At 36.2% G+C, this 27,534-nt stretch overlaps 1 protein-coding gene across 29 annotated transcripts in view; it reads right to left on the bottom strand.

Moving 5' to 3' along the window:
* Nucleotides 1–27,534, bottom strand: part of LNPK (lunapark, ER junction formation factor) — a 96,677-nt gene that overhangs the window by 59,656 nt on the left and 9,487 nt on the right. For 15 of the 29 annotated variants that reach the window (XR_014080805.1, XR_014080804.1, XR_014080802.1 and 12 more), the window contains 2 exons: nucleotides 8,523–8,581; nucleotides 4,618–4,658 (listed from right to left, as the gene is read on the bottom strand). Coding sequence is in view for 14 of the 29 variants with exons in the window: in XM_081585352.1 (XP_081441478.1) it covers nucleotides 4,618–4,658; nucleotides 8,523–8,581 (100 nt within the window). In the remaining 15 variants the exon portion in view is untranslated. Of the gene's footprint in view, nucleotides 1–4,617; nucleotides 4,659–5,701; nucleotides 5,741–8,522; nucleotides 8,582–25,679; nucleotides 25,858–25,995; nucleotides 26,523–27,330; nucleotides 27,437–27,534 lie in introns of those variants that run through there. The other 14 variants (XM_081585356.1, XM_081585368.1, XM_081585358.1 and 11 more) reach the window with 10 other exon arrangements.

Here is a 27,534-nt window from a genome sequence, read left to right as displayed (position 1 = left end):
GATTTCACATAGGCATATTCCACAATAACACTAATTTCTCTCTCTGCATTTCTTCTGTTAAAGTATTTACAAAGATCTGTAGCCTATAGTGAATATTCAAACACTGGAAAATGCCAGCAAATATTATTGGGTAATATAAAAATGTAACATTTGAAACTTCTAGTGAGGTTAATAGCCCCACACAAAATCATATGCTAAAATTGTCAATTTAAGGATTTCTTTTGCTTCCAAAGTTTATTTTATGGAATGTCACTTTGTACAGGATTCTGGACAGAGTATACTACAGCATACTGTGAGTGACATTCCATGAAATAAACTTTGGAAGCAAAAGAAGTCCTTAAAAAATAATAAATAATAAATAAACTTACTAACATTTATTTGTAAGAATAACGCACTATTATAAGAGACAAGGCCCATAACATACTGATAACATGGCCACAAAAACAAGACTAAGTAGATTGTGGCACTTCTCTTCTCTGTGCTTCTGTCCTATTACTTGAAATGTCCACATTAACCTACAGCTCAGCATGTCAGCAGTTTTTGCTCCTGCTTTCAACTGACATTAGTGGATTCTTTTGAACCAGTAACATTTGTAGTGATTGTTAAGTTTTAATTCTCAGAGAATTATAATACTTCTTCCCATGTTCCCAATTTCTCAAACAATTCTCCTCAGGACTTGGAAAAATATAAATTGCCTGAAAAATGCCAGGAAGGACTTACCACACAGAAATACCTGTACTACTCAGAAAAAAGCACAGAATTTTCATGAAGCCACTTAAAGAGGTCATTTTGACTCGTGTTTTGATGGATTTTGACTTTGAACTGTTTAATGGAATGCTCATGGATATAGACGGATTATCTGTTGAACAGGGATATTTTTTTAAACTAAAAGTTTAAAAAAAGAAAAAGACCACAAAATATGTGACTGGCAAAATGTTCACATCTAGACTTGGGAGACTTTTTAGGTAACTGAAGATTAATTGCTAGCTTTATTTTAGTAAGTAAATACTTATATTAAGTCCTTAGATTTAAAACATTGTTTTAAAAGATGGTTCTTACTCATTTTCCTTTCTAAGTAATTTTTTAATCAATTGATAATTCATGTTTCCTGTTACAAATTACACTTTCACAAATTACAAATTACATTACAGATCTATCCAGATTAAAGAGATGCATCCCTGAGGAAACCACCTTCAATAAAACGTCAAGCAGTAAACACAATTTATATTAATTTTTTTAATGAAAGAGTTAGGAGTTGGGTAATTTTAAGCTAATAGTTATTTGTCTTGTCAGTATATTTAAAGCTATAAATGTAGGGTAAAACATCAATGAACAATATCAGTTTTGGTTACATTTTGTTTTCGCTGAAAAGCAATGTCCCTTCTTTTTCCTCTCATTACCAGCACAATCATTAGCTAACACTGTACTCCTTACAAATTCACCCTTTAACACCCATTGTTCTAAACAAAGTATAAAGAACTTCTGAAACAAAGCAGCTCTGTTGAGGGCTTGAGCATTAAAGACAAGGGACTAGTTCCCAGTAGCAACTGTAACCTGCAACAATCAATTCAATGCAAAGTGTGTTCCCTTAGAGTGCAGCCCACTTATTTTTCTCTAATCATACTGCAAGAGAAATGCCATTCTGAACTATTCTGTAATACCGATGCCTCATAAACCATTTATACATACCAAACAATTGAACTTTGAACTGAATTTCCCAACTGGCAGACCTAGATGCATATATTCTATTTTGCGATTCCATCAAGGGCTATTTAAGAAGTAAGTAGCTTAGTGTGCTCTCTCATAGAGTTTTCTAAGTCTGCTCTGTTCCTCTATGAGAATTTTTCCCCAATCACATATGTTCTCTAAGATTCTGTTTTCTGGTCATGTAATTCCACTGACATTGAATCAGCTTCTTATTGCTTAGAACTTTTCTTTTTTCCTTTTTTCTTTTGTCTTCCTCTTTGCCTTTTCTACGTTAATCAGTATTTCTGCATTTGGGTACAAGTAGGACTTAGCTTTCATCAACACAATCAGATCTTCTTCATCACATCAGCAAACCAAACCAATCATATCACAACTTCTATATTACTGAGAATCATTGGCATTTCCTCATTTTGAACTTCTGGCTGTTCCATAACACGCAGAATGCCAAAAATATAATAAGATACAATGGGAATATTTTTAAAACTCAATTTAAAAATATCAATGCAGTTTTGATAAATACCTCACAAACACTGAGGGACATTCAAACAAAAAAGATTGAGGAATCCTTTCAAAATTAAAGCTTCTTTATTTTTCAGATACTTAAATCCCTTGACTAGTGTCTTTTCTTATCAAATCACAGAACAATTTTTAACATTAATCTTAACCTTCATAACTTTTATTAGTTTCATCCATAATTGTTACTTATTACATTGTTGCTGTCGTTCAGTCACTAAGTAGTGTCTGACTCTTTGCCACTCCATGGACTACAGCACACCAGGCTCCTCTGTCATCCACTATCTCCCTGAGTTTGCTCAAATTCATGTCCATTGAGTCGGTGATGTCATCCAACCATCTTCTCCTCTGACACCCTCTCTCTTCTCCTTTTGCCTTCAATCTTTCCCTCAATCAGGGTCTTTTCCAATGAGGTGGTTCTTCGTATCAGGCAGCCAAAGTATTGGAGCTTCGGCTTCAGCCTCAGTCCTTTCAATGAATATTTAGGGTTGATTTCCTTTAGGATTGACTGGTTTGTCTCCTTGCAGTCTAAGGGACTCTCAAGAGTCTTCTTCAGCAACAGTTTGAAAGTATCAATTCTTTAGTGCTCAGCCTTCTTTTTGGTCCAACTCTCACATCAGACATGACTACTAGAAAAACCATAGCTTTGACTACACTGACCTTTGTCAGTAAAGTGATGTCTCTGCTCCTTAAAACAAGCTATCTAGGATTGTCACAGTTTTTCTTCAAAGGAGCAAGCATTTTCTTATAATTTCATGGCTGAAGTCACCATCTGCAGTGATATTGGAGCTCAAGAAAATAAAATTTGTTACTGCTTCCACTCCCCTTCTATTTGCCATGAAGTGATGGGACTAGATGTCATGATCTTAACTTTTTTAACACTGAGTTTCAAGCCACCTTTGTTACTCTCCTCTTTCATCCTCATCAAGACAGTCTTTAGTTCTTCAACTTCTGCCATTAGAGTGGTATCATCTGCATATCTGATGCTGCTGATATTTCTCCTGGCAATCTTAATTCCAGCTTCTGATTTATCCAGCCCAGCATTTCACATGATGTACCCTGCATATAAGTTAAATAGGGAGGGTGACAATATACAGCCTTGTCATACTCCTTTCCCAATTCTGAACCAGTCAGTCCTAACTGTTGCTTCTTGACCTGCATACAGGTTTCTCAGGAGGCAGGTAAGGTGGTCTGGTACTCCTAACTCTTTAAGAATTTTCCACAGTTTGTTGTGATCCACACAGTCAAAGGCTTTAGCAGAGTCAATGAAGCAGAAATAGATGTTTTTCTAGAATTCCTTTGCTTTCTCTGTGATCCAACAGATGCTGCCAATTTGATCACTGGTCCTTCTGCCTTTTCCAAATCCAGCTTGTACAACTGCCAAGTTCTCAGTTCACGTACTGCTAAGTCTAGCCTGAGGGATTTTGAGCATTATCTTGCTAGCATGTGAAATAAGTGCAACAGTATGGTAGTTTGAACATGCTTTGGCACTGTCCTTCTTGGGATTGGAATGAAAACTGACCCTTTCCAGTCCTGTGGCCACTGCTGAGTTTTCCAAATTTGCTGGCGTATTGAATGCAGCACTTTAATAGCATCGGCTTTTAGGATTTTAAATAGCTCAGCTGGGATGTTAGACTAAACTACATTAAATTGATTTTGCATATGATTAAATATCATTAAATAAGCTTCCATATAACATGATACTCCTGTCAACTATCATTTTTATATTTCAAAAATAATTATGTGAAAAAAGTATATGTAAATTCAAGTCAAACACCAAGTTCAATTCACTTAGTAAACCTACTAAATATCAACCTCTAAATATCTGAAGCCCTTCCTCTCTCTTGGTCCTCATCTTTCCCATCCATCTGAAGGCCCCACAGTAGATGCCCATGTAATTAGAACTGCTGATAGACAATGGAAGAAATCAAATAAGAAATATTCTCTTCCCCACCCCCACCTTTTCTTTAGGGTTTTCTTTTTTCATTGTTAAATTTCCTTTATAGTCAATCCTCTTGATTCCCCTCTCTCTTAGCTTTATTATGTCAAAAAAATCTGAGAAGTGACATATGATGTTCGGTCCTCTTTTGGCCCTAATAATAAATCTCGATACTCACCTTTTTACCCTCTGTCTCAGTGCTCCAAAATGATTCATTTACTAACTTCTCAGCTTCCAACTGACATGGACTCTCAGAATCTCATAAGTCCATCTAACTACTTCTCCTGTCAATCATTATTTACTAGCAAAAATATTCATCATTTAGCTTCACCATTAAATTGCTATTTAAAAGCATATGTGTTCCTTGGAGAGTCATTACTTACAGCATATAAATATTAATTATTCAGTCCTTAATTTATTAGCTTTATACAAATTAACTTAAATAAAAGTTAACTTACTATTTTTTTCTTCTGGGATTTTAAATCATCCAATGCTTCATCTAGAAAACAAGATTTAAACCAAAACTAAATTAGATACTAAGATGCTTAAGATACAAGAAAAAAAATCATGTCAAATGATATACATTAAGTAACTGCAAGAAAACGTTCTCATTTTAGGATTTCTCCCTGATGTGTACAGACAGAAGTTATCTCATCTTTACTCACGTATATTTTATGTTTGCCTATATTATATACAAGCTCAGCTGAGGAAAAATGGACTTTACATAGAATAAAACACTTTTCCCAAATGTAAAAAAATTTATATTTTTAAATATTTTCAGAAACATTACTTTTTATAATTTCTCCTTCTCCTTCCTTTCAACATCCCACCCATGTTAATTTATGAAATTAAAACTGATTCTCTTTTTATACATTGGTAATAAAAATGTTCTCTTTATTTATAAGGAAAGAACATTTTAGTAAGCTATTTGATCTTCAAGAAAATGAGCACTAAAAAGAAAACCTTTGAAAAACTTATAGTATTACACCTGAGGAGGGACTTGGAAAGGAAGATGATACTAATTACTTTTCAAAATTAAACTTTTCCAAGATTTGCCTGCTTAGTTAGGTTGCATTGGTAGAACATAAAGAATCATTTCAAAGGCTATAATTTACGTAATTTACAAACATCAGTATCTGCTTTACAAATGTATTTTAGGTTTCTAGTTTTTCTCTAGAAATATTGAACTAGCATAAATAGGAATACTATCCCAGCAAGAAAGAGGAGACTTAAAACTTGATTTAAACATTTTACCACCATATGTAAAATAGATAGCCAACAGGAATTTGCTGTATGGCTCAGGAAACTCAAACAGGGGTTCTGTATCAACCTAGAGGGGTGGGATGGGGAGGGACGTGGGAGGGAGGTTCAAAAGGGAGGGGATATATGTATAGCTATGGCTGATTCAGGTTGAGGTTTGACAGAAAACAACAAAATTCTGTAAAGTAATTATCCTTCAATTAAAAAATAAATAAGATTTTAAAAAATTTCACCAAATAGAATTTAAATAATTGTTCTTAATTTTTCATTAAATTTACTTACAAAATTATCTCTTCATTGAAGTTTTGGAGTAGCAAACATCTAAATATCAATTCAAATAATATTATTTACATAAAAATTCAAAGAAATATAAACTTCTGAAAAGATGATTTTACTACATTTTTTCCAAAATGTATTAAATAGTCTTTAATGTTATAGCTGACTTATTACTGAAAGAGAAAAAAACTGCTGACATCTTTAAAGAGAATAGTCATCTTTACTTAGATAAGACCAAGCCAAATATTTACCCTCTAATGCAGAGATTAGCAAACTTTTTCTATAAAGGGCCAGACAGCAAATGGCTTTATGGGCCAAAAGACAAAATTAAGTTCGTACTTTTAAAGCAAAAGACTAAATGAATTTCCACAAAACTTTTAATGACAAAATGCAAATATAATAATAATTGTGGTCAATTGTTCGTAACATAGGTCTACCAATGAAAAGAATGAAATTTTAGGAGATAGGTGGGGGATAACATTTCACTTAATTGAGATTCAAAACTAGTATCCCCTACCACCAAAACTGATTGCAAAAGTCAATCTGTTCATTTATCTATAATGAGATTTCACACATTTTATTTTTGAAAACTTTTTCACACAGATAGGTGCTGCTAAATATTTAAATCAATCAATAACCACATGATTTTAATTGAGTATATTCACTGTGTGAAAGGCATTTATAAAATTCTTTAGATCCTTCTCTTGATATTTGTCTTTATTATGTCACTGCAAACTAATCATTTTTAGTTAAGTGGATTTTGAAATATGGAAATTTCCTTTGTACTTGTATGAGGTGTGAAAAACACTGCTGGAACTGCAGTTTGAGCTCATATAATGTATCTGCTACAAATGTATGTGGGAATGGAGATCTTGCTTCTTAACTTTTCATAGAACTTTTTAAAAAATTACTTTTTGTCATTAAGTTGTTATTTGCTTTCTAAATCACTTTATAGCACTATAGGTTTCACATATGAGGATTGTTTCACCTTGTAATCTTAAGCTGAGTTCATTAAGAACCATTATCAAGTCTGCAAGACCTAATTTCCAAAGCCAGTTCATTCACAGTGATTGAAGGCAGTTTGGCTCAGAAACATTTCGATCCTGGCTGAGCTCAAAATATCATAATAAAACTTTACTACTATTACTAATCCATCCAACTGCTTCTATTTCTTTTATTTATTTATTTGACTGTGTCAGGTCTTAGTTGTGGCACACGGGTTCTTCATTGCATCATGCAGGATCCTTTTTTGCAGCACACAAACTCCCTAGTTGTGGCTCACAGGCTTAGTAGTTGCAGTGCATGGGCTTAATTGCTCCGTGGTAAATGGGATCTTAGTTTCCCAACTAGGGATTGAACCTGCACCCCTTGCATTACAAGGCAGATTCTTAACCACTGGGCTACCAGGGAAGTCCCCTCACTTCTATTTCTGATAAAATATCACATAACTGATGATGATTAAGTCTGTGAGAGCAAATGAAGTTCCCCATTGACTATACGAGTTCAATAACCCATGACAGGTTCAAATATGCTCTGCAAGTATCAATATCTGCTGTTGAGTAACACAGTGAAAAACCATAGAATTTAAACACCTTACAGTTTCATAGCTTTGTAAATTAATCCACTAAGCCTTTTTCTGCTTCACACATATTTTTACCACCAACAGTTGTAAATGAATCTCAGCAGAGTCCACTTCAGGTTGTATTAAATTAGTGCTTTTTCAACTTCTTTAAAAATATTCTCTTCCAGCATGTTCTACACAGACTGTTTACAGAGGCTAATTCTTTAGTCACTTCAAGTTCAGTACTGATTCCTCAAGTAAACTACAATTAAGCTGTATCAGTAACATCTGTCAACTCATCAAGAACCAATGACAAGGAATAACCTAGCAGTGCAGTGGTTAGGACTCAGCACATTCACTGCAACGGCCCAGGTTCAATCTCTGATCAGGGAACTGATCCCGCAAGACAAGTAGTGTGGCCAAAAAAAAAAAAAAAAAGAGCCAACTGACAATCACTTGAAATCACCTGTCTTGTTTTTAAATGAACTATGTTGCTTCCAATGTTCTTAACTCTTCAACCAATTGTTCTTGCTAAAAAGGCTACTAGCCAAGCAAGTATTTTCCCTAAATACATTTTTTCATCTGCTGCAATTACATAATTTAATTAACTCACAACTGGTAAATAGCTATCTTTGCTTCAGAAATAAGCCACTCAGAAACTTACTTTGAAGTTTCATTTTCACCTTTTATTTTTATGAAGAAATTCTGCTATGATGAGATATCCCATTTTAAACGTCCTAATTTTTATAACATTGCTTTTCTGTGTATTGGGAATATCATGATAAATACTTAACATGGTAGTCAATATATATGTGGATTCTTTTAGTACAATTATACCATCAATGCATAAAAAGCACAATGCTTTGTGTTTTGGTAATAATACATTCCACACCACTGTGAGACTGAAAGGAATAGATGCAACTAATAGAAAATCAAAAGATGTTTAACTATATTTTATTCCCTAATAACATAAATTTTCTATAAAGATAATCAGTATGATTGCTCTTCGCCTAAAGAAATGACTTATTTTGTGTATTGAGTAAAAAAAAATTCTAAATGGACAAGACAGAAATAACACAACTGAAAAATAGAACCAGTATGATCATTCATAAACTTTCTTATGCTTTAAAGTGAACAAATTCTCAATATTTACCACACTGTCATTTCAGTATACCATTTCATAACCTGTCCTTCAATTATAAACCAACGCACCATATAAGATGGGTTTTTTAAATGTATTTATAAAAACTTCAAAATTAAACTTACTATTTCTTTCTGTTCTCTTGGAAAAGAAGAAAATAAGCACTGTTCTTATGCTCCAGATGCTATAGAAGCAAAAATCAGAAACAAAAACCATAATTAGGATACATGAATTAGAAGCCACATTAAATGAAAACAAATACACATTTCTAATTACAGTCAGAGACAATGTTTCCCTTTGTATTTTGAAAATAAAAAAGCACTCCTTTCAGAAGCCACCAGAAATCTACCTGTGCTTTCAAAAGAGGAATTCTCAATCTAAAATTCATGGACCTCCTGACGGTCCCTCCATATTGTGAAATTGCCTTTGTGCACCTAAGTGCATTTCTCTGCAGAGACCGTTGCCCTTATCATTCTCAAATGGATCTATGAATTCTCCAAAAGATTAAGAACAAATTCTAAAATTCCTTCTTACTAGGTAAGCATGAACTCTAAAACTTTATCTATTTCTATACATTAGGAAAGATACATTTTACAAATCCAGAGCATTATACAAATGTAAGTTGATACTGCTTCCCTGTTATTGAATATTAGAGGGAACTTTACCAAACAAGTTGAGCTATCTTGAGAAAAAAACAAAATATTACAATCAAATAAATAACTGACAAGTAAATTTAGCTAACTACCTCCTTTCATAAATTTTGTGAGTAATTCTTTAGGCTTTACATTAGCAAGACATCAAATGGTATTAAGAAAATTAAAAGAAAATCGACGAATGATCCTAATCACAGACTTGTCTCTTAAATTCAGACACATCTCTTAAATTCAGTGTAAATAAACCAAAACTCCTTTCTCCATAGAACATATCAGAATGAGGATACAAACATTATCCATCATTTTATAAAAGAAATACATTGTATCTAAATGCAAATTCAAATAATAAGTATGAAAACTAGTTCTTCACTCTGAAATATATCATTGCTATTCTTAGGAATCAGCCTACAAGGTCATCACCAGTGAACTCTGTCTCCTGGAATTCACAACTCTGAACTTTGTGTAGCCCTCTCTCACCAGTCTGTGTGACCAATAGCATATGACAGAAGTGATAGTATGTCACTTCAAGATTAGGTTATAAAAACACACAGTTTCCATCTCAGGCGTCCTCTTCAGCTTGCTATCTTTCTCTCTCTTGGATTACTCACTCTGAGAGAAGCCAGCTGCTATGACATGAAGACCTTCAGGGAACTCTATAGAAAAGCCCATTTCATGAGAACAGAGGTCTCTGGCAAACAGCCAGTAAGGAGCTGAGGCCTGCCAACAACTACACGTGTGAGCTTAGAAGTAAATTCTCCAGCCTTAGTTAAGCCTTGAGATGATCGCAGCTCCAGCCAATAGCTTAACTGCAATTTATATATGAAAAAAGACCCTGGGCCAGAACCATCCAGCTAATAAGCTGCTCCCACATTCTGCCCCTCAAGAACTGAGAGAATAAACATTTATTAAGCTACAAAGTTCTGGGGCAATTTGTTACATAGCAACAGATAACTTGTACATGTTTTTTGTATTATGACAATTTATTTTTATGATATGAAAACACCAAAATAACCAGCACCAGATTCCTACACAGTACTTGGACAACTAGCCTAGTAGTAAAAAAAAAAAAGACACTGGCCTTCTTTATCAAGGGAAGGAAGATGAAAAAAAAGGTTAAACATACAACTCACAACCCTCAAAGATTCTACAAAAGTAGAAAAGTCCCATAATATTTTCCCACTGCAAACCCACTGAAACAGTGGCAAACTAAGAGATGATCTGGGGGTGAAAAAAAAAAAGTATAGGGGAAGAAAACAGGACACAGGAGAAGGAACTGCAGAGATAAAGACTAAAACTCTGTAGGAAATCTATTAATTTTCTTAAATGGTAGGTATTTGTTAAAGTATATGTAATTTTCAAAGTGTAAAAGTTACAAGAATGAAAATACAGTCCCTCACTTCACAATAAAACTTACTAATACCGCTTTGTGGAAAACAAATTCTTCTTTTGGTTTTTATCAGAACAACTGGTGGAGAAAAGGAGCTGTCAAACAATACACATTTCTAAGTGTCAAGTCTTCAAGACTTAAAAAGACAGACTATAATAGAGTTAGCTATTTTTAAAGAAGTTAAATGAAATTCTTTTAAATAGATAATTCTTTAAAATAAAATTTAGGAAAAGAACTAAAGTACTTCAGGAATATGTGTTCTAGTTAGCCCAACAAAGATGTTGCTCTCCCAATAATTAAACATAATTTATGACAATACAATAACATGTTTGTCAAGATATTAAGGATACTTCTACTGACTCCTACTTTGAGAATAGTGGCATAGTCTCCATTTCCCCCTTCTCTTCTTGGAAATCATCCAAACAGCAGAGAAACAAAAACAAAAACACAAATTCATTTTCTGATAAAATTACTGCTACTGCTACTGCTAAGTCGCTTCAGTCATGTCCGACTCTGCGCGACCCCACAGACGGCAGCCCACCAGGCTCCACCGTCCCTGGGATTCTCCAGGCAAGAATACTGGAGTGGGTTGCCATTTCCTTCTCCAGTGTATGAAAGTGAAAAGTGAAAGCAAAGTCGCTCAGTCGTGTCCGACTCTTAGCGACCCCATGGACTGCAGCCTACCTGATAAAATTAAGATAAGCTAAAACGCATCTCTCAAAATACGTGAAAGAGTTCCCCAAAACAATAGAGATCATGCAGGGGCTCAAACGAATAACAGCAGAGAAGGAAAACTGCTTATCTCACTAAAAGACAGGAAGATAAACTTCTCAAAGTGTAAAGGTTAGAAATCATGTTTATTACAGTAAGAACAAGATACACATGCTACAGGCACAAATTCCCCAGTTTGGTTCCAACAATGAAACAGAAAAATCAGGGCTTAAAGAGAAATCACTCATAAATGCCCTATTTACAAAGAATATTCTGTTTCTATGGCAGCAGGGCAGAGAAGTTCTGTATTATGAAAAATTATTGTGAAAAATAATATTCTGTATTATGAAAAATTTTATACACAGTGGCCTAACCTTCGGAGAAGGCAATGGCACCCCACTCCAGTACTCTTGCCTGGAAAATCCCATGGATGGAGGAGCCTGCTAGGCTGCAGTCCATGGGGTCGCTAAGAGTCGGACACGACTGAGCGACTTCACTTTCACTTTTCCCTTTCATGCACTGGAGAAGGAAATGGCAATCCACTCCAGTGTTCTTGCCTGGAGAATCCCAGGGATGGGGGAGCTAGGTGGGCTGCCATCTATGGGGTCGCACAGAGTCGGACACGACTGAAGCGACTTAGCAGCAGCAGCAGCAGCAGCAGCCTAACCTTATTAGCCAGAGGCAAATAAAAGCTGAACAAACTAACATACTAAACCCTGGATCATAAGGAAAATCATAGATAGTCTAAAATGCAGGAAGACTTGCCTCTATACTTTCACATAAACCTCTTACAAATAACTGGATGAAAGTAAACATACCACATACCTAGAGATTTTGTTTGTAAGTTATAAAAACCAAAATCAAAATAGAAAATTATGTTTCAAAACTTAGACCAACATCTTTCATTTAAATGAATGTAAATGAGTTAAGCTCGCCAGAGCAAAAGAAAAAGACTTTCAGACTAGATCATCAAATAAAAATCAATCCTATAATGTAAAATGACACCTAAAACCAAGTTTTTTGAAGGTTGAAAATAAAACAATGGACAAAAAATACAGTAGGAAAATACACACAAAATAAGGTTTGATCATAAAATGACACTAAATTAAATTCAAGACTACCCCAACCAAACAAAGCTTTAAACTAGAAAAAGGTCATTTTACAGCATTTAAAAAGGATGAAGTTTCTTTCCAACAAATACTGCTGAAGCAACTGGCATCCACAGGCAAAGAAAGAAAGCGACAGAAAGGATCTCAATAGAACCTCACATCTTATATTTAAAAACAGGCTCAAAATGGATTATGAACTTAAATAAAAAATGTTAGAAGGAGAAAAGCACAACAAATAAAGAAGAAAATCTTCAAGACCTACAGCTACAGGGGAGTTTTTTTTTAAACTTTTTATTTTGCATTGAGGTATACCCATTAAGAGTGTTGTGATACATTCAGGTGAACTGTGAAGGGACTCCACCATACACATACATATATCCATTCTCCCCCAAATCCACCGTTCCATCCAGGCTGCCACGTAACATTGAGCAGAGTTCCATGTGCTATACAGTAGGTCCTTGTTGGTTATCCATTTTAAATATAGCAACGTGTACATGTCCATCCCAAAATTCCTAGGTATCCCTTCCCCTGTCCTTCCCCCTGTCAAACATAAGCTCGTTCCCTAAGTCTGTGAGTCTGTTACAGAGGGGTTCTTAATAACAAAAGCACAATCCATAAAAGGAAAATTGTAAATAATAAATTTGGCTCTGTGAAAAACCCTTTATAAGGATGAAAAGACAAACTACAGACTGGGAAAAAATATTTACAAACCATATATCCAACAAAAGACTTCTATCTAAAATACATAAAGAACTTTCAAAACTCAACAGCAAAAAGACTAATAATTCAATTAGAAAATCAGACAGCAGACATGAATAGCCATTTCACTGAGAGGATGATACAAATCAAAAATAAACACATAAAAAGATGCTCAACATCACAGCCATCAGGCAAATGTAAGTTAAAACCACAGTGATCTATCAATACACACCTATCAGAATGATCAAATTAGAAAACAGTGATAATACCAAATGCTGGCAAGGATCCAGAGAAACTAGATCACTTAAACATAATAGTGGAAGTGTAAAAAGGTACCTCTACTCTGAAAAAAAAAAAAAACCTGTTAGCTCAGATGGAAAAGAATCTGCCTGCAATGCAGGAGACCCAGATTCAGTCCCTGGGTTGGGAAGATCCCCTGGAGAAGGGAATGGCAACTCCCTTCAGTATCCTTGCCTGAAGAATTCATGGACAGAGGAACCTGGTGGGCTACAGTCCATGGGGTCACAAAGAGTCGGACACAACTGAGTGGCTGAATACACACACACACACACACACACACACACACACACACACACTCTGAAAAAAAAGTTCAGCAATTTCTTATAAAAGTAAACATGTATTTATTTACATGTGCCTCTGACATTACACTCAGGTATATACACCAGAGAAATGAAAAGTTACATTCAGACAAAAACCTGTACATATATATTCATGGAAGCCTCATTTGTGAGAGCCAAAAACTGGAAAACATCCAAATGTCCTTCAATAAGTATATGACTAAAAAACTGTGCTACATTAGTGCCATGAAATACTACTCAGCAATAAAAAGGAATTATTGTTATACTTAACACTTTGAATGGATCACAAGAATATAACATTTTGGATGGATCTCAAGAATATGCTGAGTTTAAAAAGCCAATTCCAAAAGGTTATATAGTATGTGAACCCATTTTATAATATTCTTGAAGTAAAATTATAGAGATGGAAAACAGATTAGGGGTGGCAGGGGTTAGGAATGGGGCAGGTGGAAGAGAGCTGGTATGACTACAAAGGGGAAGCAAAAAGGAATTCTGCACAATTTTGGATCTAAATTGTGGGGTAGTTATATGAAGCTACACATATGATAAAACTAAACAAATGTAAAATACATACACACAAATGAGTGTATGCAAAACTAGTGAAATCTGAATAGGCTTTATGAACTCAACCAATAACGATATGCCGCTGTGTTATTTAACTATAGTCATGCAAGATATAACCACTGGGGAAGGCTAGGTGAAGGAGAGACAGGACCTGCTTGTACATCTGTTTTTTCCAATATTCTATGAATCTGTGATTATTTCAAAGTAAAAAGTATTTTTTAAAGGATGTGCTTTCAGTTTAGAAATATCTACTCATCAAATAGGAAAGCATCAACACTCAGAAAGGAAAACTAAAGGAAATATAGGGAGAAGTAAAAGTACATTGTTACTAGGATACAGAAGACCTATATAACATAGCAAGGTTATGTTCACTGATAATATCAAACTCTGTGTACCTGGGGAAAAAAACTATTTCAGGTATTCATGAAACACAGCAAGTAACCAAACAGCATGCCATCAAAAAGTCTCAATAAGATCAAAGAAGTAGAAATATTATTAAACAACATTCTCTGAAAGAAATACATTAAAACTAGAAATAGGGTCTCGGTTCAAAATGGTGAAGTAGAAGTATGTGTGCTCATCTCCTGTGAAAGCACCAAAATTGCAACTAACTGTTGAACAACCATCCACAGGAGGACACTGGAACTCACCAAAAAAAGATACCCCATGTCCAAAGACAAAGAAGCCACAGCAAGACAGTAGGAGTGGCACAATGAATAAAATCAAATCCCACACCCACTGGGTAGGTGACCCACAAACTGGAGAACAACAATATCGAAGAAGTTTTCCCACTGTTGTGAAGGTTCTGAACCCTATGTCAAGGCTTCACAGCCTGGGGATCTGACAAAGGCACAGGGAATCCCCAGGAAATCTGGCCTTGAAGGCCAGTGGGATTTGATTATAGGACTTCTATTGGACTGGGAGAAAGAGAGACTCCAGTCTTGAAAGGCACAAACAAAATCCTGCATGTACCAAGACCCAGAGGAAAGGAGCAGTAATCCCACAGGAGACTGAACCAAAACTACCCGCTCGTGTTCAAGGGTCTCCTGTGGAGGCCTGGGTCAGCAGGAGCTCACCACAGGGACACTGGCAGCAGCAGGCTGGGAAGGTCCCTCCTGGCATAAACTCTCTAGACCCCAGGGCTGGGTTGCCTCAGGCCAAACAACTACCAGGGAGGGAGTGCAACCCCACTCATCAGCAGATAGTTTGATTAAAGCTTTACTGAGCAAGGTCTTGTCCACCAGAGCAAAACCCAGTTTTTCCCATTGCCAGTCCCTCCCATGAGGAAGCTAACACAAGCCTCTTAGCCTCATCCATCAGAGGGCAGAAGGAAGAAGCACAGTTCCACAGCAGCTAAAACAAAAACCATATTATAAAAAGTTAACCATGATGAAAAAGCAGAAAGTTATCTCCCAGATGAAAGGCCAAGATAAAACCCCAGAAAAACAATTAAATGAAGTAGAGCAGGCAACCTTCCAGAAAAAGAATTCAGAATAATGACAGTGAAGATGATCCAGGAGCTTGGGAAAACAATGGAGAAGATGCAATAAATGTTTACCAAAGACCTAAAAGAATTAAAGAGCAAACAAACAGAGATGAATAATATATTGAAGAGAAGTGAAGTCGCTCAGTCGTGTCTGACTCTTTGCAACTCCACAGACTGTAGCCTGCCAGGCTCCTCCGTCCATGGGATTTTCCAGGCAAGAATACTGGAGTGGGTTGCAAGGAATCAATAGCAGAATAACTGAAGCAGAAGAACAGATAAATGACCTGGAGGACAGAATGGTGGAAATCACTGTCGCAGAACAGAATATAGAAAAAAGAATGAAAAGAAATGAAGACAGCCTAAGAGATCTCTGAAAGTGAAAGTCGCTTAGCCATGTCCAACTGTTTGTGACTCCATGGACTATACAGTCTATGGAATTCTCTAGGCCAAAATACTGGAGTGGGTAGCCTTTGCCTTCTCCAGGGGATCTTCCCAACCCAGGGACTGAACCCAGGTCTCTTGCGTTGCAGGAAGATTCTTTACCAGCTGAGTGACCAGGGAAGCCCTAGGGGACAACATTAAACACACTAACATTCACATTATAGGGATCCCAGAAAGAGAAGAAAGAAAGAAAGGACCTGAGAAAATATTTGAAGAGATAATAGCTGAAAACTTCCCTAACATGTGAAAGGAAATAGTCAACCAAGTCCAGGAAGCACAGAGAGTCCAGGCAGGATAAACCCAAGGAGGAATACATTAAGGCACAAAGTAATCAAACTGACAAAAGTTAAAGACAAAATATTAAAAGCAACAAGGGGGAAATGACAAATAACATACAGGGAACTCCCATCAGGCTATCAGCTGATTTCTCAACAGAAACTACAAGCCAGAAGGGAATGGCACAACATATTTAAAGCAATGAAAGGGAAGAACCTACAACCAAGAATACTCTACCCAGCAAGAGTCTCCTTTAGATGTGATGGAGAAATCAAAAGCTTTCCAGACAAGCAAAAGTTATGACAATTCAGCACCACCAAACCAGCTTTACAACAAATGCTAAAAGAACTTCTCTAGGCAGGAAACACAAGAGAAGGAAAAGACCTAAAGAAAATAAATCCAAAACAATTAAGAAAATGGTAACAGGATCATACAGATCAATAATTATCTTATATGTAAATGGATTAAATGTATCAACCAAAAGACACAGACTGGCTGGGTGGGTGAAAACATGTGCTTGTATGCACTTTCACTAACATCACTCTGCTTGATCCTCCAAGTTGCATGTAATTATTTTATCCTGTTAGATTAATCATGTTCCCCTTATGGCTTGCAACTGTGACTCTTTATTTTCTTGTCTGACTATTGATTGTGAAAGCTGATAAATATCTTTCATTATTGTGAAAACAAAAACTAGAAATAACAACTAGGCCAAAAAACCAAACATACAAACACACCCTGCCATCTAGAAATAACCCTTAAACTACAAAAACTTAAAAAAAAAAAGAACTAAAAAAAAATGCAATGATGTCTTAAAATAACCAAAGTAAATACACATCACTACATATTAAGCCCTATGGGAAAAAATTGAAACAGTCAGAAAATACCATGGCCTCAAATATATGCACAGAGTATTGTGTTAAGAAATAAGAATGAAAATAAATATATTAAAGCATCAATTTTGACCTACAAGAATAAAGTAAACCTAAGCGTGAAAAAATAATTACTAAAAAAGTCATTTTTTAAGCTGGTTCTTTGGAATAAAAGAGCTAATAAAAACAATCCAATCAAAAAAGAATTAGAAATATACAAAATATGAAACAATAAGGAAGCAACAATCATAGCTACAAGGAAGATTTTAAAAATCAATGAGAGACAGTGATTATTACTATTCAGTTCAGTTCAGTCGCTCAGTCGTGTCCGACTCTTTGCGACCCCATGAATTGCAGCACGCCAGGCCTCTCTGTCCATCACCAACTCCCGGAGTCTACCCAAACCCATGTTCATCGAGTCGGTGATGCCATCCAACCATCTCATCCTCTGTCGTCCCCTTCTCCTCCCACCCCCAATCCTACCCAGCATCAGGGTCTTTTCCAATGAGTCAACCCTTCGCATGAGGTGGCCAAAGTATTGGAGTTTCAGCTTCAACATCAGACCTTCCAATGAACACCCAGGATTGATCTCTTTTAGGATGGATTGATTGGATCTCCTTGCAGTCCAAGGGACTCTCAAGAGTCTTCTCCAACACCACAGCTCAAAAGCATCAATTCTGCGGTGCATAGCTTTCTTCACCGTCCAACTCTCACATCCATACATGACCACTGGAAAAACCATAGCCTTGACTAGACGGACTTTTCTTGGCAAAGTAATGTCTCTGCTTTTAAATATGCTATCTAGGTTGGCCATAACCTTCCTTCCAGGGAGTAAGCGTCTCTTAATTTCATGGCTGCAGTCACCATCAGCAGTGATTCTGGAGCCCAAAAAAATAAAGTCTGACACTGTTTCCACTGTTTGCCCATCTATTTCCCATGGAGTGATGGGACCAGATGCCATGATCTTAGTTTTCTGAACGTTGAGCTTTAAGCCAACTTTTTCACTCTCCTCCTTCACCTTCATCAAGAGGCTCTTTAGTTCTTCTTCACTCTCTGCCATAAGGGTGGTGTCATCCGCATACCTGAGGTTATTGATATTTCTCCCGGCAATCTTGATTCCAGCTTGTGTTTCTTCCAGCCCAGCGTTTCTCATGATGTACTCTGCATATAAGTTAAATAAGCAGGGTGACAATATATAGCCTTGATGTACTCCTTTTCCTATTTGGAACCAGTCTGTTGTTCCATGTCCAGTTCTAACTGTTGCTTCCTGACCTGCATACAGGTTTCTCAAGAGACAGGTCAGATGGTCTGGTATTCCCATCTCCTTCAGAATTTTCCACAGTTTATTGTGATCCACACAGTCAAAGGCTTTGGCATAGTCAATAAAGCAGAAATAGATGTTTTTCTGGAACTCTCTTGCTTTTTCGATGATCCAGCGGATATTGGCAATTTGATCTCTGGTTCCTCTGCCTTTTCTAAAACCAGCTTGAACATCTGGAAGTTCACGGTTCACGTATTGCTGAAGCCTGGCTTGGAGAATTTTCAGCATTACTTTACTAGCATGTGAGATGAGTGCAATTGTGCGGTAGTTTGAGCATTCTTTGGCATTGCCTTTCTTTGGGATTGGAACGAAAACTGACCTTTTCCAGTCCTGTGGCCACTGCTGAGTTTTCCAAATTTGCTGGCATATCGAGTGTAGCACTTTCACAGCATCACCTTTGAGGATTTGAAATAGCTCAACTGGAATTCCATCACCTCCACTAGCTTTGTTCGTAGTGATGCTTTCCAAGGCCCACTTGACTTCACATTCCAGGATGTCTGGCTCTAGGTGAGTGATCACACCATCGTGATTATCTGGGTCGTGAAGATCTTTTTTGTACAGTTCTTCTGTGTATTCTTGCCATCTCTTCTTAATATCTTCTGCTTCTGTTAGGTCCATACCATTTCTGTCCTTTATTACAACACTGCAAATATATTTAAAAACTGCAGAATGATTAACAAACTAACTTTGGAAGAGAGAGAAAGCCTAAAAAATTAACTACTATTGAATTTTAAACGTTGTTAAGAGCTAGCCGCTATTAAAAAACACTAAGCCCAAAAGATTTCAAATGGAACACTACTAAACCTGTAAAGGACAGATAATGCCAGTACTATTTAAACTGTTACAGACCATTTAAAAAGAAAGAAAAGCTTTATAATTTTTCATAAAATGACTGCAACTAGAAATTTTCCTAGAAATCAAGATTTTAGCATTTGAATTCAATACTTAATACAATCTACCATATCAAGATGTGTAAGATGAAAAATTATCTGGCTATCTCCATAGATGATGAAACAGCATTTAACAAAATTCAATAATCTTTCTGAAAAAAAGCTAAACAAAATACAGAAATCTAGAAAATTCCTTAACATAAAATATATGGCTCAAACCAAAAGTCAGAATAATGCCCAATGGGGAAATTAGAAGCATTCCCAAAGAACAAGTCAAGGATGACAACTATTTTCTCTGTAAGTTAACACTGTCCTGCAAGTATTAGCCAACACAATTAGGAAAGAGGGGAAAAAAAAATCTGAAGAGTCAAAAAATCTAAAAGGAAGTGGTAAAATTATTGCTATTTACAAATAATAAGAATCAGTTCAGTTCAGTCACTCAGTTGTGTCCAACTCTTTGCGATCCCCTGAATCACAGCACGCCAGGCCTCCCCGTCCATCACCAACTCCGGAGTTTACCCAAACTCATGTCCATCGAGTTGGTGATGCCATCCGGCCATCTTATCCTCTGTCATCCCCTTCTCCTCCTGCCCCCAGTCCTTCCCAGCATCAGGGTATTTTCCAATGAGTCAACTCTTCGCAGAATAAGATTGTATACTTGTACACTCAAATCATCGACAAAGCAAGAGAGTTCCAGAAAAACATCTATTTCTGCTTTATTGACTATGCCAAAGCCTTTGTGTGGATCACAATGAACTGTGGAAAATTCTGAAGAAGATGGAAATTCTAGACCACCTGATCTGCCTCTTGAGAAACCTGTATGCAGGTCAGAAAGCAACAGTTAGAACTGGACATGGAACAACAGACTGGTTCTAAATAGGAAAAGGAGTACGTCAAGGCTGTATATTGTCACTCTGCTTATTTAACTTATATGCAGAGTACATCATGAGAAATGCTGGGCTGGAGGAAGCACAAGCTGGAATCAAGATTGCTGTCCCACTTTTTTAATTTGGAAGATTAGATAAATGTTAGTGCCGCTCACTGAGACAGGGAATATAAATGGAGGTAGGAATGTAGACTGGAAGTTTGACAAGTTGCAACCCCAGGCTCTTGGACTTCATTCTAGAAGTCTTGGCACCACACCACTCCAGTTAACGTTCCTACTCTTTTTATGTATATAAATCTCTCTGTAAAGATACTGGGAGAAATATCAATAACCTCAGACATGCAGATGACACTACCCTTATGGCAGAAAGTGAAGAACTCAAGAGCCTCTTGATGAACATGAAAGAAGAGAGTGAAAAAGTTGCCTTAAAGCTCAACATTCAGAAAACTAAGATCATGGCATCTGGTCCCTTCACTTCATGGCAAATAGATGGGGAAACAGTGGAAACAGTGGCTGACTTTATTTTTCTGGGCTCCAAAATCACTGCAGATGGTGACTGCAGCGATGAAATTAAAAGACGCTTACTCCTTGGAAGGAAAGTTATGACAAACCTAGACAGCATATTAAAAAGCAGAGACATTACTTTGCCAACATAGGTCCGTCTAGTCAATGCTATGGTTTTTCCAGTGGTCATGGATGGATATGACAGTTGGACTATAAAGAAAGCTGAGCGCTGAAGAATTGATGCTTTTGAACTGTGGTGTTGGAGAAGACTCTTGAGAGTCCCTTGGACTGCAAGGAGATCCAACCAGTCCATCCTAAAGGAGATGGATCAGTCCTGTGTTTTCACTGGAAGGACTGATGTTGAAGCTGAAAATCCAATACTTTGGCCACCTGATGCGAAGAGTTGACTCATTTGAAAAGTCCCTGATGCTGGGAAATATTGAGGGCAGGAGGAGAAGGGGTCGACAGAGAATGAGATGGTTGGATGGCATCACCAACTCAATGAACATGGGTTTGGGTGGACTCCAGGAGTTGGTGATGAACAGGGAGGCCAGGCGTGCTGCAGTTCATGGGGTTGCAAAGAGTCGGACACAACTGAGCAACTGAACTGAATTGAACTGAAACTCTCAAAGAATCAACTAAAATATTTATTAGAAATGGTTCACCTGAAACTATCACAATATTGTTAGTTGGCTAACCCTAATACAAAATAAAAAGGGTCAAAAAGTAAAATTTTTAAAAGAAACAATAAGACAATTATTATGAATACAAAATTAGTGTAGAAAATCAGTTAAGTTCATATATACAATCAGTTCTAAGATAGTAATACTGCTGCTGCTGCTGCTGCTGCTAAGTCGCTTCAGTCGTGTCCGACTCTGTGCGACCCCACAGACGGCAGCCCACCAGGCTCCCCCGTCCCTGGGATTCTCCAGGCAAGAACACTGGAGTGGGTTGCCATTTCCTTCTCCAATGCATGAAAGTGAAAAGTGAAAGTGAAGTCACTCAGTCGTGTCCGACTCTTCATGACCCCATGGACTGCAGCCTACCAGGCTCCTCCGTCCATGGAATTTTCCAGGCAAGGGTACTGGAATGGGGTGCCGTTGCCTTCTCCGAAGATAGTAATACTAAGACATACTAAAAACCCTTAAGTCACATTCATTAAATTATTTCTGTTGTTCCTTTCTGAATGAACCTGATGTTATTTGAAAAGTAAGTCAGCATGATTTTCTGTTGAATATTATCAGTGACTTGCACTGCAAATTTATAAAGGTACTCTAACATGAAAAACTGGAGTTTCAATAAAACAGAATTACACCTTAGATTCAGTAAACATTTTAAATCCTCCATATTAAGTGCTTTTACTGTATTAAAGTTAAAAATGATAAAAGTTAAAATGCAGCAGAATGCCTAAAGCTCAAACAACATAAACCTTCCTCATTTTTACTGAAGGATTAACATTCCATAAATCGCTGGTGATTTTTCACCAATCATCATATACAAAGGAGTTTTTACTTTTTGGTCCTTTCTGCCAAATTTAAGTGCTTTCTTTCTAACAACTACACAAGACCCATCCAATTTATTGAAATGTTTTAAGATGAGATTCAGCAATATATAAAAGTGAAAAAATACAGGTCTCAGTATTTATAACTATGTTGACTAGCTTGTCAGTTTATTTAATCATCAAAGGCTTTAGCAAGAATTATTTTCACATTCAGACAAATAAAAATAATTTATTTTGGTATAATGAACAAGCTTTATTTTAAGAAAATAATTTTTTATAAAACAATGTTGAGTAGAATTATTTTTTAATTAATTAATTTAATTGGAGACTAATTACAATATTGTGGTGATTTTTGCCATACACTGACATGAAATAGCCATGGGTGTACACGTGTCCCCCAGTGCCAAACCCCCCTCCCACTTCCCTCCCCATCCCATCCCTCTGGGGTGTCCCAGTGCACAGCTTTGAGTGCCCTGTTTCATGCATCCAGCTTGGACTGGTCATCTGTTTCACATATGGTAATATACATGTTTCAATGCTATTCTCTCAAATCACCCCACTTTCGACTTCTCCTACAGAGTCCAAAAGTGTGTTCTTTATATCTGTGTCTCTTTTGCTGTCTCATATATAGGGTCACTGTTACCATCTTTCTAAATTCCATATATATACAAGCTTTATTTTTTTAGTTTTATTTTATAATGGAAAGTGAGATATAACTCAACACCATTTTCCCCCAATGAGTTAAAATGTTATCTTTATCATGTATAAAAACCATATGCAATAAAAATTTCTTAGGAGATTTATTTCTGGATTCTTGGGTCTCTCTTCCTTTGGTCTGTGTCTCTATTTAGACAAAACTTTTACTTAATGAAGTTTTATAATGCATCTGAAGATTGGTAGACCTCTGCTCCTTTTCTAGATTTTTCAAGACATTCTTACGTGCTCATTTTTTCATTAAAAATTATGGAATGAGTGTACCAAGATTTTTAAAGTATCATTAGTATTTTTATTGTGATTACACATTTTTAGATTAATTTAGGGAGAACCAATCTCATTATAATACTGAATCTCCCTATCCAAGAATAGGATGTCTCTTAATTATGTCTCAGTACATAATTCTTTAAATACAAAATTATATCAAGTGAATATCTATGTCTTAATAGCTATCAATATTATAAAAGGGATGCTTGCAAAATTATTTTCTTACCTACAAAAACTAAGCAGTCTCCTTGAGTAAATGTCAAGAGATGTTCAGATACCTTCTTCTCTACAACTATAGTTGATAAGAGATACTTTATTATACTTGATACTTTATTATTAGAGTCCATGAAACATACTTTTAACTTTCCTCAAAAGGCTACAAATTAGGTCTGTTAGCTATCTAGAAGGATTGAGAAAATATATATCACAAGCTGGTTGGGAGAAGAGAAAGTGTGAAAGAGGCATAAAAATTTTATCAATATAAGATCAAAGCTCTATCCTCAAACAGCTTTCAAGCAGAAAAGTAAGAAAACATAGGAAACAGGACAAAACCACCTTCCTCAGTTACTTTGCTTAAATTCTCCCCCTCATAAACTCATTTTAAGAGGAAAACACACATACAGGGAAATAAAACATGGTTAAATCCTATGGGGAAGTCAACATTTTATGCTAATTGGTCTCTGAAATGATCTTTTGAATGGAATTTCTAGAAAGGTATAACTTGTAAGAATAAGGTATCCAGAAATGAAAGTTTATAAGATTGCTTGAAGAGTCAGTTAAGGATAGAGATGAACTTTACGGATGTTCACTCAAAAAATGAGCCAGCTCCCAAGGTAATGCATTTATCAGCCAGCATAATGCAGAAATATAAAAATTTAACTGTAACCCAAACCCTCCCTCACTATGGAACACGCAGTCTTAATAATTCCTATGAAATCAGTTCACCATAATTTCAGTTTTAGTAACAGTTAAAGAGATCAGAGAAATATAAATATATTATCAAATCTGAAAAGCAGAAAAACAATAGATTGGAATCTCACCAAGTTCCTCCATATTACATCCTAAAAAGAAGACATAATAAAATCTTGAGTATTGATATTCTATCATAAAAGATAATTTGGGAATAGTTATGATTAGGCAATATATGCTCAGTCCTAAATCTATAACTTCTCTGCCAGTAAAAGCATTTGGGAAACTTGGAATGCAGAGACAGAAGTCACTTCTTGTAGTTATTAGGTGGATGTCTAAACTTTAAAATCAATGTAGACAGTGATGAGAGTGAAGCAATGCATTTTATTGCTTCTTCTGCCTCCATTTCTTTAGCAAAACCTGGTTAAGACCTCAAAAAAAAAAAGTTACAGAAAAAAACCTCAAAAAAAAAAGGAAGTTTCCAAAGAAAAAAAAGTCCAGGGGTAGGCTTGGGCAATAGCTCACATTACACTCAAAAGAAAACGTCCTATGGTGAGTCTTCTTTCTATTTACCACATTCACTCTCAGGTTGCTATATTTTATTTCATGCTTTTTTGACTGTCATCAATCAGAAGGACAATTCTATTCTTTGTTGGATAACTGGGCTATGCTTCCAAAAGTGAAGAGCACACTGAAATAGAAGCTGCAGCAGAGAACCAGGTCACAGATGTGAATGAGAGAGTGAAAAATAGCTCTGAAATGTAACATGCCAAGAAATTCTAGATGTAGCTGATACAGAACAAGCAAAAGGACACAATAAGGATAACAAAGTTTCATACTCAAGAGAGTAGAAAGATCAAACTGAAGAAATAACAAACATTTTTAAAGAAACTAAGTATTTTTTACTTTTAAAAACAGTGTATGATTTATTTGAAAAAAAAAAAAGTCTTCTGAGTCAAAATAGCTTATGACAATCTGTGGATAGGCATTGGAATTAACACAGTAGAGTTTCCTGCCAGGAGTTCTTCTACAACTAGATAAAAAATCTTTTATAATCAGAAAATCAATTTTTATATGGAAATGGATGTCAGGTGGAGTTTAAGTATATAAAGACATTTAAATCAACTAATATTTCCACTTACTCGCTTTCTAAATTTTTCTCCCTTCATTTAAAGAAAAAAAATAGGAAGGAAACAAGGGAAAGAAGCTCAGCATTATGAAATCTATGACTACATGTGGGGTTAAGAAGCATTCCAACAGATTTCAAAAGAGAAGAAAAAACTTTTAAATGGCAGAAACAATTATTTTGTAATATGCATGCACTCGATTTTTGGCTCTTTAACCTACATACAAAGTTAAAATTGTATCAGTTTCAGGAGTTCCTAAAGACTGAACAAAAAATGTTTACTATAGAAGTCCCAAAGAAAAAGATCTTACCCACCAATGTCAAAGCAAAAAACTTGTTATCACCCTGATTCCTCCTTTTCCCTTACCTTCCATTTCTTGCCATCAAGTTGCCTCAGTTTTACTTCCAAAATATTTCCAAATCATTTGTTCATCTCTACTGTCACTGGGCAGTCCAATCCACCTTCATTTTTAAATTAAACTTTTATAACAGCCTCTGAGCTGATCTCCTGGTTTCTACTCTTGTCCTCCTCTTACTCCATCTCCCTAAGACAGCACATATGATCTTAACTTAGATATCATTATGCCATTTTCTACTAAAACCTTTACACATTTACCATTTCACCCAAAATGAAATTCGGACTCCTCTCTGTGATCTCCATGACCTAGACTGCGCAAGCTCACCTTGTATTGCTCTTCCTCTCCATTGCTCATCCTCTCCTCACACATTCCAGATATACCTATGTTTTTGACCCTCGCCTAAGGAACACTCTCTCATGCTTCACAGCCTTTGCATTTTCTTTTGGAAAGATCTTCTTGGAATTTTGTTTTTAATTTGAAGAATACATTGACATTAAAAATTTAAATAACACCAAAAAAGCAAATGGAAAGAAATGACTACTTAAAATTCCAAAGCCTAGAAAATTACCATTATTATTTTGAGGATAATCTTTTCCTATATCTCTGTAGGTATATGCGGTATTCTACACTGTATATATAAATAATCTTCCATATATTCCAACTCTCTCCATACTGGTTCTCTCTCATACTTTAGTTCTCACTTCAAATACCAGGTCCTCAAAAGAGGCCTTTTGGACCATCCTGAAGTATCCTACTCCTCTCTATCATATCACCTGTTTATTTCCCTCATCGGACTTATCTTTCTCTAAATTAACTATGTTTGTTTACTTGTCTCTCATTTTTTGTCCATCCAACCACAACAGAATGCAAGCTCCATGACAACAAAGATCTTATCGCTACTTTCTCAACTGCCAGGGGGCTAGCTGCAAACCAAATACACTGCAGGTACTCAATATTTACTGAATGAACAAATGATGGCTTTGACTAATATTTATATACTGCCAAATCCTAAATTTGTACCTTCTATTCAAATTTCTCTCCTGAACTTCAGAGTCATACTTAACCATCCCACTTGGCGGCTCTATCTGGATAGAACACAAGTATTTCAGGCTCAGTGGGTCAACTACCTGCTCCCCCTCATGTTGTTGCTTATTCAGATGAATGACACTACCATCAACCAAATTTCCCAAGCCATGAACTTCAATTTTATCCTTGATGCAATTCTTCCCCCTCACCCCATATCCAACCAATCATGAAGAACCTCTCCATATTACCTCAATTCTACCTCCTAAATCTCTTCAACCCAGCCACTTCATTCAGACCATCTGTTCCTCTTCAATGCTACTACAACCATTCAAGTGCAAATTACCGTTATTTCTCTCCTAGACAGCTACAATAACCTTTTATCTTACTGCTGCAGATCCATTCTTACTCCCCTCTAATTCACTCTCCATGCTGTAGCCTCAGTGGTATTTTCACGATAACAATACAATCATGTCATACTTCTTAAAAGTCTTCAGTGGCTGCCCACTATTCTTAGATTAAAAGCTAAAATCCTTATCATGGACTACAAGGCCCACAAGAAATATCCTTCGCCTAATTATCCAGATTTTTCTCCACAATCCAGTCTTCGGCTTTCTTTCAGTTCTTTAAACCTACATGCTCTATCTTCCCTCGGCGTCTTCACATATGCTGTTCCTTCTGCCTACTACACTGCCTACCATATCACACTACCCTTGCTACATATATTCAACCTTCAGATCTCAAACTCAAACATCACTTCCTCAGGAAGGCTGCAGTAGGCAGAATTCTAAAGATATCCCCCCTCTCTCTCCTCAAGATTTCTATTCTCTGGTTATACAA

The sequence above is a fragment of the Giraffa tippelskirchi genome, chromosome 3, assembly GCF_054371585.1.
Source record: "Giraffa tippelskirchi isolate mGirTip1 chromosome 3, T2T-mGirTip1v1.2.pri, whole genome shotgun sequence".
Taxonomy (NCBI): domain Eukaryota; kingdom Metazoa; phylum Chordata; class Mammalia; order Artiodactyla; family Giraffidae; genus Giraffa; species Giraffa tippelskirchi.
Note: the sequence above shows the minus strand (reverse complement) of the source record. Positions and strands in the feature narration are given on the sequence as shown.